This window comes from Nicotiana tabacum, chromosome 5, assembly GCF_000715075.1.
Source record: "Nicotiana tabacum cultivar K326 chromosome 5, ASM71507v2, whole genome shotgun sequence".
In the NCBI taxonomy this organism is placed as follows: Eukaryota; Viridiplantae; Streptophyta; class Magnoliopsida; order Solanales; family Solanaceae; genus Nicotiana; species Nicotiana tabacum.
In genome coordinates, this window is record NC_134084.1 from 129,914,774 (window position 1) to 129,931,234 (window position 16,461).

The 16,461-nt window shown below is 36.5% G+C and overlaps 1 protein-coding gene and 1 non-coding gene across 4 annotated transcripts; one reads left to right on the forward strand and one right to left on the reverse strand.

Moving 5' to 3' along the window:
* Positions 1-10,546: 10,546 nt before the first annotated feature.
* LOC107777158 (microtubule-associated protein 70-2-like) lies at positions 10,547-15,068 on the reverse strand. Of its 3 annotated transcripts, XM_075254065.1 has the most exons (6): positions 14,503-15,068; positions 13,719-14,263; positions 13,417-13,577; positions 13,192-13,320; positions 11,361-11,921; positions 10,547-11,282 (listed from the first exon to the last, which is right to left on the reverse strand). In XM_075254065.1, the coding sequence occupies exons 2-4, from the start codon at positions 13,807-13,809 to the stop codon at positions 13,315-13,317; spliced, it is 258 nt and encodes an 85-aa protein (XP_075110166.1). In that variant the 5' UTR covers positions 13,810-14,263; positions 14,503-15,068; the 3' UTR covers positions 10,547-11,282; positions 11,361-11,921; positions 13,192-13,314. The 3 variants fall into 3 exon arrangements, 1 of the variants encoding a protein (XP_075110166.1); XR_012709766.1 differs by lacking the exon at positions 13,719-14,263 and having other exon boundaries at positions 13,192-13,305; positions 14,503-15,049; XR_012709765.1 differs by lacking the exon at positions 13,719-14,263 and having other exon boundaries at positions 13,192-13,577; positions 14,503-15,049.
* LOC142181387 (small nucleolar RNA U3) lies at positions 14,619-14,834 on the forward strand. Its single transcript, XR_012710053.1, has one exon. It is a non-coding gene; the product is annotated as a small nucleolar RNA U3 (small nucleolar RNA).
* Positions 15,069-16,461: the final 1,393 nt, after the last annotated feature.

The following is a 16,461-nucleotide window of genomic DNA, read 5'->3' on the forward strand; positions in this document are numbered from 1 at the left end:
TACTGATTTGGTAAAAGATGCCTTGGAAAAGGTAAAGTTGATTCAGGAAAGACTTCGCACATCACAGTCCAGACAGAAGAGTTATGCGGATCAGAAGGCGCGTGATGTATCATTCAAGGTCGGCGAGAAGGTTTTCTTGAAAGTCTCGCCGATGAAGGGTATTATGAGATTCGGGAAGAAGGGCAAGTTGAGCCTAAGGTTTATTGCCAATTTGAGGTGTTGAGGCGAGTTAGAGAGGTTGCTTATGAGCTTGCTTTACCTCCCAGCCTATTAGGGGTTCATCTAGTTTTTCACGTGTCTATGCTTCGGAGGTATCACGCCGACTTGTCTCATGTGTTAGAATTCAGTACTATTCAGCTAGATGAGATCTTGGGTTATGAGGAAGAGCTAGTTGCCATTGTTGATAGACAGGATCACCAGTTGAGATCAAAGAGGATTCTGCGGTAAAAGTCCAGTGGAGGGGCCAACCAGTTGAGGAGGTGACCTGGGAGTCCGAGGAGGAGATACGTTTGTTTAAGAGGTGGAGAATGTAACGACCTGACTGGTTGTTTTGCTTTCTAGAACCCCATTCCTCTAAATAAAGCTTCCCGTACTTGCTTTAACTGATTTATAACTTGCGGGGATGGTTGGTTCGGGATTTGGAAGAGTTGGGTTGAAATCGGAATACTTGGTTCCTTAAGGTTGGCTTAAAAGGCCAAGTTTGACTTCGGTCAACATTTTAAGTAAACGACCTCGGAATCGGAATTTGACGGTTCTAATAGGTTCGTATGATGATTTCGGACTTGGGCGTATGTCCGGATCGGGTTTTGGATGACCCAGAAGCATTTTAGCGCATAATAGTTGTAAGCACGTGATTTTTGCCTTTTGAAAGAATTACTCCCAAAAAATTCAAAATAAAATGATTTTCCTTGATGTGCAATTTTGAGAATTTTTGTGACATTTTTGGATAATTATTTGTATTTGTCTGTGCATGTTTATTTGTTAAATTAATAAAAAATACAAAAATATGTCGCATTTTGCATGTAGGATTTAATTCTACAATTGTTAGTAATTAAGTTTGTTTTACAAAAATTAAAAATTACAAAAAATAGGCATCTTTTGCATTTTTAGCATTTAATGTCCAATTGTACAATTTTATGCTTAATTATTACTTAATTGTGCGTTAATTGTTATTGGGAGTTAATTTGCGCTTTTATAACTTATTAGTTCTTAATAATAATTTAAGGATTTTTAGAATTTAGTTTTATAAAAATAAAAGAAGAAAAGAGAGCAAAAATACAGAGAAAAATCGGATTGGGCCACTTCTTCAATTGTAAACCACAAGCCCAAAAATGCCCAACCTTCCCCTACGACCCGGTCCATTTCAAACCGGGTCGACCCGGTCCATAACCCCAAAGACCCAACATCCCCCTATCTTGCATTTCAAAAAACAAAACAAAAAAAAACCCTAAACCTAACACCAAACTATCCGCCCCCCACCTTTTCTTCTTCTTCTCCAAACTCTAAAACACACACAACCATGGCTGCCCACCGCTGCTTCGTCATCTTCTTCGGCACGCAGTGAACCAGTCCAAAACGAGCTTCACCTCTGGCGACTATGGCTGCCTCCACCGCCTCCAACTTGAACCCAGAAATCGTCGACTCCATTAGCGATCAGCTCAAGCCGCGACGTGAAGCAATCCATCTTCTTCATCGTCCTCACGACCTCCGGCTCGAACACACAACCACCACCATCGTCCAGCCCCGTCGTCTGCTGCTTCAGCGGTGTTGCTGCTGCTGCTTCGTCGAGCTCCACCAGCAACGACTGCCATGGCCATGCCGCTTCTGCCTTCTGCTTCATCTTCATCTCCCTCGTCGAGCTCGAGCCTGAGCTCACATGGCTGCTGCTGCGTTTTTTGCTTCACCTACGTTGAGGTTACTCCTCCTCCTTCGTTCTTCGTCAAGCTCCAACCAAGCTTTGTTGTTTCTTCTCCTTCGCCATTGCTGCTGCTTCCACGCTACCAGACGACCACCAGCTCCTCCTTCGTTCTTCGTCCAAACAACCAAACGACCGTACTGTGCATCGTCGAGCAGCTGAGTCTAAACCAAACCTCGTCGCCTGCTGCTACTGCTTCATCGCTACTTCAGTTGCTTCTTAAATTCGTCTTCGTCGTCGTTTATTCGAGTTTTGGTTGGGGTCGTCAAAACAGTCCATACGAGTTCGTCGTTGGTCAGTCATTGTTCGTCGTTTCGATCCGGTTAGTGGGTTTTGAGTTTTATTTTGTCCGTATTTCGTTTTGATATTCTCGAATCTAAAATCGGTAAATGTTTGATTTTTGTTTTGTTTCGTGTTCATTGTTTTGTTAATTTTTCAGTTTGTTCATGTGAAATTGTTAAGTTAATGTTTGTTAGATTCAAATTGAAATTTAGTTAATTATTTCTTCAGTTTGTTTCATGTGTTTTATGTATTTTTCAGAAATTGTTAATGTTGTTAGATTCAAGTTTAAATTCATAATTGTTTCTTCTTCGGTTTTGTTTTGTTATTTGTCTAAAAGAATTTAGTTGTAATAGGGAAATATGTTGGTTTAATCATTTGAATCCGTCATATTTTGTTGTTTAAAATAGATTTAATTCATGTTCATCTTTGTTTGAAGTTCATTTTTAATCCAGTGATTTAATGTGAGTTTATGTTTTGGTTTTTGATTTGTTGATTTAGTTTGAATCATGTATTGTGTTGTTAATATTGTTGTTTCCTTGCTCATCCATTTTTGGTCTAAGTTAACCAAGATTGGTTCCCAATATGGTTAATTTATTCACATTAATTTGATGTTGTTCATCTGTGTTCATATGATTTGTTGTTAAATTTGTTGAGAAATTGGTCATATTGACTATATTTTGGTTGAGATTGATTAGGTGAATTGGTTATAGCTGATGGGGTAGTTTGGTAAATTACAGTATGTTCAGGGGTAAAATGGTAATTGCAATAAGGTCGGAGGGGTAGTTTGGGAATTGAACATTTTGAATAATTCTTTATGTTAAGCATGGGGGACAAGATGTAATGGGGCGGAGTTGATAATAATTGTTTAATATAATGGGGGACAAGACACAAATTAGTGGGAGAATAATGTATTTGTTTAATGTAAGCATGGGGGACAAGATGTAATGGGTTGGGTTGATATTTTGTTTAATGTAGTGGGGGACAAAACATTAGGTAGTGGGATTAAAAGGGGATGAGTGAGAAGATAGTGGATTTGGTAGGAGAAAGTGGAGGTTTTAATAATTGATTAAAGGGTTTGGGATGAGAAATAAATAAGAGATTTTGATCAGATTTTAAAAAAAAGAGGACAGAAGAAAGAGAGAAAATTTTAAAAGAGAAAAAACTCCGAAAATATTAAGACTTCAGAAAATAAAAAGAAAAACATTCTGGAAATTCAAAAGAATAATAGTATACACCTGATATACAATCCAAATATTCTGAGATACGGATTCAGAAATTAAGGGTTAAACACTAACTAGTTTTTCAAAATCTGAAAAGATTCCCTTTGCTTCTGTCCGTTGATTGTTGCTGGTGTTTCTGGATTTTTGTCTCGATTTTAAAATTTGTCACTAAGTTTCTCGTTGCTGGTTGTTACTGGTTGCTGGGGTTGTTGTTGTTGTATGCTACTGAATTTCTGCTAATCTCCCTTTTCTTTTGCTTCCAATATCAGGTACACAACTGACACGCTGATTATTGTAAACTGAAACAGGAAGCATGAATACGAAAAATGAAGAGTTGAAGTTCTAAATTTATTTTAATTATATTCTGAATTTTATTTGTATATATAAATTATTTAGCTTACAAAATCAGAATCATGTAGCTATTTAATATATATAGTGGAACATCTGACGATAGCTTAACGGATGAACTATCTATATATGTTGCCTAAAAATAAATGAATGGTGTAGTAACTCCGTCTAGTTAAGAATCAAACGAATAGACCATTTCGGAACTTGTAGGAATATTGTTTAGTTAAGTAATATTGGTTAATTTCAGCATGTAAATGTTTTAGGATTAAAATTAGATTGCTAAGTTTTTTTTTTAAATTTGACAAACTGAGAACATGCTTAGTATAATGTAACTAGGTAGTAACATGTGAATGAGACGGCCCAGGTCTAGTTTTATGCCATACACGTTGGGCCTGAGCCCGCATTGGCAACAGACTGCCCTGCTTGCATCATTTTCAGAATTTATGAATCATATTCGAAACCCAACTATAACAACTCAAGTATGTAAATAAATTAAGACATTTTCTCTTTCATTTTGTAGAGACAATTTTAATAGAAAAAATGTAGGCACTTTAGGATTATCCTTTTAAAATAAATGAGATGAGCCTCGCCCAATAAAACGCACAAATTGCGGGGCCCTCAATAAATGTTTAATTAAAATTACTTAGACTTCGGGATGAGCCGTTTAGCAAAATTCCACTGCCTTACCCAGAAATAATAATACGCTAATCGCTTTAGGCGCGCATTTTAATAATCTTACCTTCTTAAACTTGGGTGTGCATTTCATGCGACCCAAATCCAAATCCCAAAACATTGAATAAAAAATGTATTCCGGATTGCGGGTGCATTTCATGTGACGCAATCCAAAGACATATTTTTAAACGATGTTCACATTCTTTTGAAATATGATAATAAAAGCGGTAAAGAGTTAAAACTTGCACATGAGCTCATAATTGTATAAAATCAGATAAATAAGCCGAATATGACAATTGAGCGACCGTGCTTGAACCACGAAACTCGGGAATGCCTAACACCTTCTCCCGGGTTAACAGAATTCCTTATCCGGATTTCTGGTTCGCAGACTGTAATACAGAGTCATTCTTTTCCTCGATTCGGGATTAAAATTGGTGACTTGGGACACCCTAAATCTCCCAAGTGGCGACTCTGAAATAAATAAATAAATCCCATTTCGATTGTTCTTTAATTGGAAAAAACTCCTTGTACCCTCGCGGGGCGGAAAAAGGAGGTGTGACAATAGTGAATGATGGTTCTTGAAGATTTTACAAGTTCTTTAAATTTGGTTTGGAGAGGGTTTTTGTGATATCGAGGTCCGAACGAAATTTCGAGACTCAGAATAATTCCATAATGTCATTTAAGACTTGCACGCAAAATTTGGTATCAATCCGAGTAGTATAAGTGTATTTCGTGACATTGGAAGTAAATTGAAGTCTGAATCAATTGGTTTTAGGGTGTGAATCCTAGTTTTAATGTTGTTTCCGGTGTTCCGAAGGTTCAAGCGAGTCCGTTTTATCATTTCAAACTTGTCGGTATGTTCGGGCGGAGCCCTAGGGGCCCCGAGTGTCAATCGGACGAGACTCAAATTAAGTTGAAAAATTGGAGGATGAGCTGAAGCTCCAGCTGCTGTCATAACTGCACCTGCGGTTGGCTAGCCGCAGATGCGAGCCCACAGGTGCGGGAAACGACTCGCGGATGCGGCCAATGGCGAGAAGCCCAGAAACCGCATATGACGCCCTTCCTCCGCAGAAGCGGCCGCAGTTGGCCCAGGCCCTTCTCGCAGAAGCGAACACTTGCCCGCAGAAGCGAGACCGCAGATGCGGTCCCTTCACCGTAGATGCGAAAATCGTTGAAGGCAGTGCCTTTGTTTAACACGGGAGTTGTGTCATATTTTGACACATTTTACTCCATACTTGGGCGATTTGGGAGCTTCAAAAGGAGAGATTTCAACCTAGCTTTGTGAGGTAAGTTATTTCAACTTAATGTGAGTTTAATACATAGTTTATGGGTATATTACAATAAATAAATTAGTGGAAATTATGGGTTTAGAGTAAAACTTAGGTTTTTGAAAAAACATAATTTAACCACTAAATTCGTTATGGAATGAAGTAAAAAAATCATATATTCTTGATCCTTAGGTTATGGGTAACAACTTTCTTTGATTTTTTTTGAAATTTGGGCACGTGGGCCCGATGAATTTTAGGAATCTTTCCTTTTGGGTTGGATAATCACTTTAATAGCTAGATTATGAACTTGTAAACCTATAATGAATGATTTTTACACTATTTGACTAGTTTCGGATTGTGCGGCCCCGGTTTGAGAGTTTGAGCGCGTTCTTGAGTTGGAAGTAGGCTCGAAACGAGGTAAGTCTTTTTTCTAATCTTGTAAGAAGGAAATTTCCCCCGTAGGTGAACTTAATTAATATATGATTAATTGTGGGGGCTACGTACGCACGAAGTGACGAGAGTCCGTATGTAGCTACTATTCTTGTTATGTCCGGGTAGCTCTAGGCTTACACTATGCTTTGTGGGCACCGTTATATGATTTTGGTTGATGATTTGCATTGAGTGAAACTAAGTTGAGAATGTCATGATTTTAAGAATTTCAAGTAAATATTTATTTTGAAAAGAATTGAGGAAGCATTAAGTTATATTTATACTTAACCGCGTCACAAGTATATTCCGCGAGCGGGGTGATTATTTTCACTACTCTCATGGGGGTGGGTTGTTCGCCTCGACATGTTAATAAACATATACATGGTTCGGGCCGTTCGACCCTCGGCAGTGCACAATTTACTTTTATGTTGGATCGGGCCGAATGTCCTCGGTGGTATTTGCGTGTGATAATAGAACTAGAACCCTTTATAATTCGTATGATTCATTGCTTGAAAGGTCACTTGTTTTAAATGAAGAATGTGCCTAGATTTGTTAATTAGATGAAAGGATTTTCAGTATTATTTTTGTTTGAGTTTAATGTTATTATATTTAATGACCCTAGTAATTGTCAAATCGACTCCTCGTCACTACTTCTTCGAGGTTAGACTGGATACTTACTAGGTACATATTATTTATGTACTCATACTACGCTTCTGTACTTGATTGTACATGCCTTGAGGCAGGTGCATCTGGCCATCAATCCGGTGCGTAGAGTGGACTTCTTAGCTTGGGACTTCCGGTGAGCTGCCTTTCTGAGCCGTTCTGTAGTAGCTGGAGTCTTTTTGTGTCTTTACTTTTCTTGTCTATTTCATTTCCAGACAGTATAATAGAATGTTTTTTTTTATATTCTACTAGATTGCCCAACACTTGTGATACGAGGTCTTGTCACACACATTTGTAAACATTGTGATTTTTTGGTTTCTATTATGAATTTAAGTTCGTATCTATTACTTTCATTTGATTATGCTTAAGTTTCAAACTCTTAATTTCTTTATCAATAAGGGAAGTTTTCTATGCATTAATTAATTAATTGAGGATTTACTAGTTGACTAGTGGCTTGCCTAACAACTGTGTTTGGTGCAATCACGGCCTAATATGAAATTTGGGTCGTGACAAGTACTCTCCCCTTAGACAGCCGTAGCTTCCACGCCTTGAACCCGCATTCATGTAGGGTCCGGAAAAGGGCTACGCCCCAAGGGATGTGATGTAGACAATCTAATGCTTTCACTACTCGAACCCAGAGGCGGATCAAGGATTTTAAAATAATGAGTGCATTATTGTAAAGAGGTAGATTTAGAATTCATATTTGATGGTCTTTAGTCTCGTCATGAACCCACTGCACTTTTGAAATTATAGGTTCAAAATTATATATATATATATATATACACTCCGTGCCAAAAATAAGACCGCCTAAAATGAAATTTGAATCTCCAATTTCATTTGTAGAGATATACCCAATAATTATTACGCCATAAGAGTCTTTAAGCATGATGCATACACATATATTTAAGTAATTTTAAGAAAATATAACATTGTTATGCATGGTTTAATGAAAGGAGTAACCCATACCCCTTAAGCTTAATACGCCCCTGATTATATATAGATTAGTATTAAAATCGTTTAACATAAGGAAAGATTCTAATGAAATGAGAACGAGGATTCAAAATTTGGTTTAGATCACAAATTTAAATTCATGTAGTATTTTTTTTAAATCCCCTTAAGTTCTTGGTTCCATCACTGCTCATATGTTCAACTTTCTTCCACATTAAATTTATGTCAAAGTCTTAAAATTTTTTAAGGAAAATGCTTACTCAGATATTGATTATTGTTAATTATATTGATGTTAGATATTTTACTATCTCAATATCTCCTTGCAATTATATTTACGAGGTTGCTCATCCCACCCATCTTAAGTGTGCTAGGTTGCTTTTCTAATTAAACTAGTTTTTGAGTACGCACATTGCGTGTGTGCCATGTCTTATTAAGTAATTTTAAAAAAATATATATCTCATAAATGCTAGTATATGAGAAATTGTATTTGAGGTATAAAATAAAAAATATATGTTCTAAAAAAGGAATGAATATTGATTCTATATAACTAACTCACTAAAGAAAGAAGATGTCCTATAGAACTCCTTTAGCTTAAATTTTTTTCTAGTTTCATAATTTGATCACTTTCTTTTCATTTCTAGCAAGATTACGCAAGCCTGAATTTTTCTGAAATACGTTTTAAATAGTTATCTTCATGTTCATCCTAAAGACACAAATAGGATCGATGAATTGAGAGAAGACTCTTTATTTTTTTTTTCTTTTTATATCTTTGTTCTATTTTAATCATGAAAAAGTACTACTAAAAGAGTTTTCTTTGAGCAGGCTGTATTTCTATCTTCTTGGAAATCTATTTTAGTAAAAAAGAATTATCTTAACTTTCTCTTGAATTGGAAACTCAGTACTTAATACATGTCAATTAATTATATCTTTTGATCCTATTAATTTTATTGCTATGATAAAAATATAGTATATCATTCATGATTTCTCACCGAATTTAAGATGAAAACAATGTACACCACTCATCAAGCTGAAGCTTCAGAAACCTATTTAATCTAAATAGGGGATACCATTTGTTTCTTTATTTTTTAACTTCTAAGTTGAGAAGTATTTCAAAGTTGATAGAAGGTAATTGTAGAAAGACAGAGGCAAGAATTCAAATATGTTAAATTGTTTATACGCATCAGGTAATTTATAGGATAATAACTAATTACATCTAAGTATTAATTGGTAATATATTATAAATAATTTTTAACACATGTTACAACTCATTGTAGTTACTTATATTGTTAGTGTACACTACATAGCCATATCACAATTACTAATACATTAAGGAAACTGCTATAAAAAGGTGTTGCGTATTTCTTTTTCAAAATAATAAAAAGTCTTCGAGCTAATATAAAAGAAAGAAATATGTAACTCAATAGATGTACTTTTGTAACCAATGATGTGTAAACAATGAATATGGCCAGAAAAGGTAAACAATGAATATGACCGGCTATTTGTGTAAGGATCCCATTTCTTTCTCCAAAATAATATAAGAGTTTTTGAGCTAATATAAAAGGAAGAAATATTCAGCTCAATAGATGTACTTCTGTAACTCTAAATATAACTATATATTTTTGTATGATTAGGATAGGAGACACACATTGAACTACATAGGATGAAATAACCCCAATAATGGATAATTAGCATGTGGTAAAAATTATATATTTATCGTTTATAATTGTATTAAGTTTTTAACGAATAAATTTATTAATAATCTAATTAATCTATTCTAAAATAATTAAATTAGCTATAACAAAGTAAGAAAGGAAATGGACAAAAACTCGGAACAAGCATCACTACGTTTCATGTTCAGAAAATTAAAGTCACCTGCAAGGAAATAAACTTTTTTACATTAATATCCTAACACTTAGGACTTTTTTAATTTGAAGTACTAAATATTTGGAATATAACTTAAATTACAAATTTGTCAAATATTAACTTTATTTTTAAAGAGCGACATTTCGTTAAAGACATCGTGTGTTTAATATAGTATAGAGTAGATATAGATAAATGCTCGTTACACCGAGACAAAATGACACTACTTATTTCGAAATATTTCTACTATAAAAAGTATGTGGTCTATATTACGGAGTAGTTCCTTAATTCTCTTAAAATTTGTGTTGCTTCCCCGCCATATCATTGTCAGCTCTAAGCGATTGATTGATAACTGATATAAATTGTTAGTTGTCATAAAGCTAATTTCATCACACAGTCTCTAAGGAAAACCATTCCTTGATCAATAACATGCACATCTAACGAAGATAATGCACCATGTTTTTTTTCTTTCTCTGAAAATTAAGCTAGCGTTTGGCCATAGATTCCCAAATTTATTTTAAAAATTTTGATTTGGGTGAAGTTTGGTTTGGAGATGAAAATCTGTTTGAATATAATTTTTCAAAACATATTTCACTTTTTTTTTTGAGAAAACATAAAATGTGACTTATACCCATAAGTTTTAAAAACTATCAAAAATACCCAACAACTCTGAAGAAAATCATACAAAACAAGCGACAAACATTAGCAGATTTTAGCAAATTACCTTCAAATAGCCGCGTGAGTTTAATGAGAGAAAAATGGGTAGATATGAATTATTTGGGTCATAATAACAGAGAGTGGATTTTTTTATATAATACAAAAGTTTAGGTAATTTTTGATTTAAAAAAAAAAAACAAACGGTAATATTTTGGGTCAAAACCAGCTCTTTTGAGATTTGAAAATTTGCCAAAATATGAATAAAATCTATAAACAAACACGTATTTGCCAAAAAAAAAAAAATGGAAATTATTTGGCAAAATCAATGGCCAAAAGGGGGCTTAAGAAATAGAACAAAGAGTTCTCAGTCCTTTGAGTGCTTTACTTAGTAGAACACTTTTCTCCGGGGCCACACTTAATTAATGAACATGAAGCAAGGGAAAACGTCACAGTTTTCCTATCATTTTCCTCCTTTGTACTCCTAAACCATTCTTTCTCCTTACCAAATAAGATGTTGCAGAACTGTTTTTTAGATGCATTCTTCCCTTCACTTCAGCAAAGCGTTCACAAAGCGTGTACAGCGGAACTACAAGCCCGATAAGACTAGATTATGTAAATGTTCTAGAGATGATATAAGCTCACCAAGATTATGAACCTTCAAAATTTGTCCACTGACAATGCACCAGGCCTGAGCCTAAGCTCAACCATTCCATATGGTTTGAGGCTCTCACTTTCACACTGCTGTATACAGCTCACAAGCTTAAACTTGGTCCATTTTATGTAGAACAATTTAATAGAACAGGGTCGGAGGGTCATGCAAAAGCTTCACCTCGTTGAAAGTGCATGACCATTTAATTTACAGCTCCCTTTGATAACACAGTTACACACTACCCTTTGACCATGCTCCATTCCATCACGGATTGTAGAGATCTCCTTTCAATTGCTGCAACTTCTCTATGCGCCTTTTTCGGCCTCGGTTTCAATTGCCTCGTTAAATGTTTCAATTTTATTTTCCAGCACCTATGTATTTCATACAAAAATAAGCAGAGTGAAAGGAAGAAAACAAAAGAGGATGCAATGTGTCTAGTGGAATTTCACCTGGTCAAAATGGCAGAGAAAATAGAGCATGAAACCTTAATAGCATCAGGTTTTCCCTTAAAGCTTGATCCTTCTCATGGCAAACTTTGCTTTAAACAATGAACATTTTTCTGAAGCATATCATTTGATGCTCCGGAAATTAACATAATCTTTGTTTTTAGGCTTTTTTCTCTCATCTGCAGAAGTTATTCCATTTTCTTGGGAACTGCTGGCATCGCTAATCCATTTTCATTCTGATCGATGTACTAGATTCGCTGTTCTTTATCCTCTTAGCTGCTATGTCATCAAACGAGTCCAATTAGCTCTTTACTTGATTTAGTGATGAGCTAGTGCCACTGGACCAGGATGATCCAGATTGAAATCTTGTTTTCCTTGATGAAAAGCAATTTCAGGAGTGTGTGTGTAAAAATTATCAGCTCCTCCAAGATAAGTACATTTAGAGTGCCCGTGCTTCTTCGACCTTCAGACACAGTGAAAGAAATAAGATTGGTAGACGTCTCGAGTTGCCTTTGCAGCATGCTCCACAATCACTACTTTATCTTTAAGGTACTGCATTACTCCCTACAAGAACGTAGAGAAGGATATTAGTTCCTGAATGTCGATATTCTAATTGCTCCGTACATAATTTATGTCCACATGATATTATTGAATTAATAGTTTCTTCCAACTTTTCAATTACCAGGGGTGAAGATATAGAGAAAGCTTAAAAAGTTCAGAAAGGCCATTCTTCTTTATAGTTTACTCCGTTTATAGGCCATTCGTCTGTTCTGGTTGGACCTCACAATTGCAATAGATTCGAAATTTACATGAACTGAAAAGGGTCCATAAAAATCCTGGAGTAGTGCAAAGAATAATAATAAATACTGAGGAGAAAGAGTTGTTAGAAGAATATGTTCAAAACCATAAACCAGAAAATCGAATTAAGCTGGAAAAAACAGAAAAATGCAGAAACTGAAAATATCCGAGTCCACAGAGTTCATTGTGTGTCCTTAAGGAATTTAATCCCCTCACTGTACCCGAGGTCATAGATTACTTCCTCCCAAGATAAAGCGGATATACCTGTCGCAGAAGTAGCAGTACCTCAAACGCCAACGACTTCGTCGAACTCAAAGGCAGTAACAAATCACACACTAGGCTCGATTTTTTATTTTAAGAAAGTATGCAGAAGTTTGAAAATTCGATGCAGAAACTGAGGGAATACCTCTGTGTGACTTTTCGGAAATCACCGTTACTGTTGGAATATTTCCGCAAATATTAAATTAAATTTTGCACTGTAATAATATTAGAAAATGGAAAAAAAATAATGGAAATGAAAATAAATTTGGTCCAAAAAATTTCTCAATCAATTAGATCACAACCCCAAATCTGAAGCCGAGCCGAGCGACGATAGCGGCGCGAGGGAAGACTCTCTTCCCAACTCTTTATGAGCTAGAGGATGTGCTTCTATATATAAGCATACAAATCACTCTTTCCACCACCAATGAGAGACAAAGTTCTCATCCGAAAAGAACTTTGCTCAAATTTTCAATTTTCCTTCCATTTCTTATTCACACTATCTCATCTTTTAAATCCCAACAATTTAAGGGTCTTTAAAGCCCAACAAGAGTTTCCATTTAAAGGGAAGGGGATAACATTCAAGAGAAGACTCGAGGGAATAACTACAACAACCAAAAGGGGCAGATTATTAAGGACATGTACTTGCTTTACTGTCACATTAAAGTATTAAACAATGTTTTATCTAGCAGGATACCAAGCTTATAGAGAAGGTTATTACACAATGCGGCTATGGAATAATAAGAAAAGCAATACAATGATACAAAGGTACACTTGCCTGGTTATGGCTCATTGTCATCATTCCAGTCACTCGCAAATACAACAGCTACTCTATCTGCAGATATCTTTGCATGAGCTAGCTCACGATTCAGAATACTGTACTCCTATGGAACTGCAATAATTAGACCTAAAATAATGCATGTATTAAGCTTTAAGAAAAACAAACACACGTATAACAAAAAGAAAACAAATAAGAAGCTATCAATAAAGTAGAGTTAGAGACTTGATATGCCACGTCTATTCTGTTCTTGAACTTTCTTAGGTATTCTTGTACAGCATTTGGTGCAGCTCCACCAGCCAATAAAGCTTTCTCACGCTCATCGACAGGTTTTGTTAGTTTTTCAATTTTGCAACTGCTTGTCTGTGCATTGTATTGTCCTCTTGCTGCAGAAAGAGTCAAGACGCTTGATTACATGAAAATCTTGATAGTGGCAGCTAACAGGAGAGCATATATGCTCCTATTGATATCAGAGACTGAAGGACCATAAGCAAACTTGACCTATCTATATATATGTTTCATCAGACCTTGGTTTTTGTTTTGCAGGTCATCAACCAAAAGCAGGCCTTGTGCCTCCAGAAGAGCAGCTTCTTTAATTAAGTTTAAAGAGTAGGTCATCAACCAAAAGCAGGCCTTGTGCCTCCAGAAGAGCAGCTTCTTTAATCAAGTTTAAAAAGTAGCGGTGAAAACAGTTATCCACCCATATTATCCATTAAACAAAGCATTGGATAATGATCTTTTTAAAAACAGAGTCAAATATGGATAAGAACCATATTATCCACTTAGACAATTGATAACCAATGGATCGTTTAACTTTTACATTTGTAAAGCTTCCTCAACTTGAGATTAGGAATTCTCCTAAAAGTAATCATATTCAAGAAGCCATGAATAATATGGATATATATTATCCACCGGTTTACCCGTTTGTTACGGTCACATAATTTATCCATTTTTTGCATTACCCGTTGCCGACCCGTCCCAAATATGACCGGCCACGCCCGTTTGCCACCCCTAATCTAGGGCATTATTGTCATCCTGCAGCTTTGCAATCTTTAATCTAGAGCATTATGTGCTGTCAAGTCGAAGAAATCAGAAAATGGGGAAGAAACTAGTTTAGTAACAGGAGATGCCTTGCTTCTAAGAAGAAATTTATTTGCTTTAAACTATAATAATCGGAAATACAATTTTATTGGAGAGACCCGAAGTACAAAAAGAACTGGAAGTTATCTCAGATCTTCATCAAAACTAACGTCCAAATTGAGAAGAAAAAAACTGCTGGGTTGGTATTTAAACAAGCAATTTAGCACTTACTTTCGTCCCTTTCTCGTCTTGGGGCATTTCTGAAATCTTCCAAATCCTCTGTCCCACATCGGCAATACGCCGCAAAGAAAAGGCATTTATAAGCACTGACTTCAAAGACAAGTTTCACGATCTTACTTGAACAGGATCTGTTCTATAGGCTCGTACCATTGTATCCTTGAGTTCTAAGGAGACAGGAAACCAAGTCTGGTTGATGAGCCGTGGCCATTAGACCAGAGCGTGATTAACAGGCTCCCACGGCCCTCGGGTTATGGTGCCGTAGATGATCGTTCTCACACCCTAACCATAGGTGCTGGGATGGTATAGTGGCTGTCTGACGGACTATTCAAAATTTTTTTTTGCAGCTTTTTAATCTCTTCTGCTCATGGTGTTCTCCATTTCTGTTAGTTGAAGCTGAGCTTTAGCCCTCCTACATATTTCACCATAGATGACTGCTTCTATGGCTGCTACATTCACCATTTATAATCACTAGAATAACTTTTGGGAAAACGAGACTCCATATAAGCCAAGCAATCTACTTCACCTAATTGTAATTTTTTAGATTTTGATTAGGATAAAGAAACATTACCAAAAGTATTTATTTCCTTAAAAAGGTAAAAATTAGTAAATTACTCAACATGAGAATATAAAATTTGGAGTTTTACATTTCTCTTTCTTCTTTTTAGTTCTCTTCTCAATGTTTGTAACCGTCTCATCTATGACTTTTATGGTGTTCATCGACTTAGAAAAGACATACGATAAAGTTTCGAGAGAGGTTCTGTGGAAATGTTTGGAGGCTAGGGGTGTACCGGTTGCCTACGTTAGGTTGATTAAGGACATGTATGACGAAGTAAAGACCCGAGTGAGGACGGTGGATGGGGACTCAGACCATTTTCCGGTTATGATGGGGTTGCATCAGGAGTCGGCACTTGGCCTTTTTTTGTTTGCTCTAGTGATGGACGTACTGACGCACCACATCCAAGGGGAGGTGTAGTGGTGCATGTTACTTGTAGATGATATTGTATTGATTGACGAGATGCGAGACAGTGTGAACGAGTAATTAGAGGTATGGAGACAGACCCTGTAATCTAAAGGTTTCAAGTTGAGCAGGACTAAGACAGAATACTTGGAGTGTAAGTTGAGTGGGGAGACTCAAGAAGGGGAAGGGGAGGTGAGGCTGGATTCGCAGGTCATCCATCCCTAGGAAAGGGAGTTTTAAGTACCTTGGGTCTATCATTCAGGGGGTGGGGAGATTGATGAAGATGTCACCCATCGTATTGGGGCAGGATGAATGAAATGGAGACTAGCTTCCGGTGTTTTATATGACAAGAAGGTGCCACCAAAACTTAAGGGTAAGTTCTATAGAGTGGTGGTCAGACCAACAATGTTGTATGGGGCTAAGTGATCAAGATCGCTCATGTCCAGAAGATGAAACTAGTAGAGATGAGGATGTTGAGATAGATGTGCGGGCACACCAGGTTAGATAGGATCAGAAATGAGGTGAGTCGCGACAAGGTGAGTGTGGCCCCTATTGATGAGGACAAGATGTCGGAAGCGCGACTTAGGTAGTTTGATCATGTGAAGAGGAGGAGCATAGACGCCCCGGTGAGGAGGTGTGAGAGGTTGACATTGGAGGGCCTACGGAGAGGTAGAGGTAGGCCAAAGAAGAGGTGGTGAGAGGTGATTAGACAAGACATGACGCAACTTCAGCTGATCGAGGACATGACCCTTGATAGGAAGGTATGGAGGTCGAGGATTAGGGTAGTAAAGTAGGTAGTCTAGAGTGTTTATAATAGTAATATTGGCACGCAGTCTCTCTTTCTGTTGGTAGTAGGTTTTTATGACTAACCATTATTTTCTTTCACTGTTGATCACCTTACTGTCATAGAACCCTACTAGAGGCTCTCAAACTGCCTCCGATAATCCTCTCTCCAAGTGATAGAGATAAACTTCTCCAAAAATAGCTAAGAG

Excerpts from the sequence above, each read along its gene's own strand:
- LOC107777158 (XM_075254065.1), bottom strand. The coding sequence starts at position 13,809 with ATGACCTACTCTTTAAACTTAATTAAAGAAGCTGCTCTTCTGGAGGCA. Across the intron at positions 13,578-13,718 it reads CCTGCAAAACAAAAACCAAG|CAAGAGGACAATACAATGCA; the intron begins GTCTGATGAAAC and ends CTCTTTCTGCAG.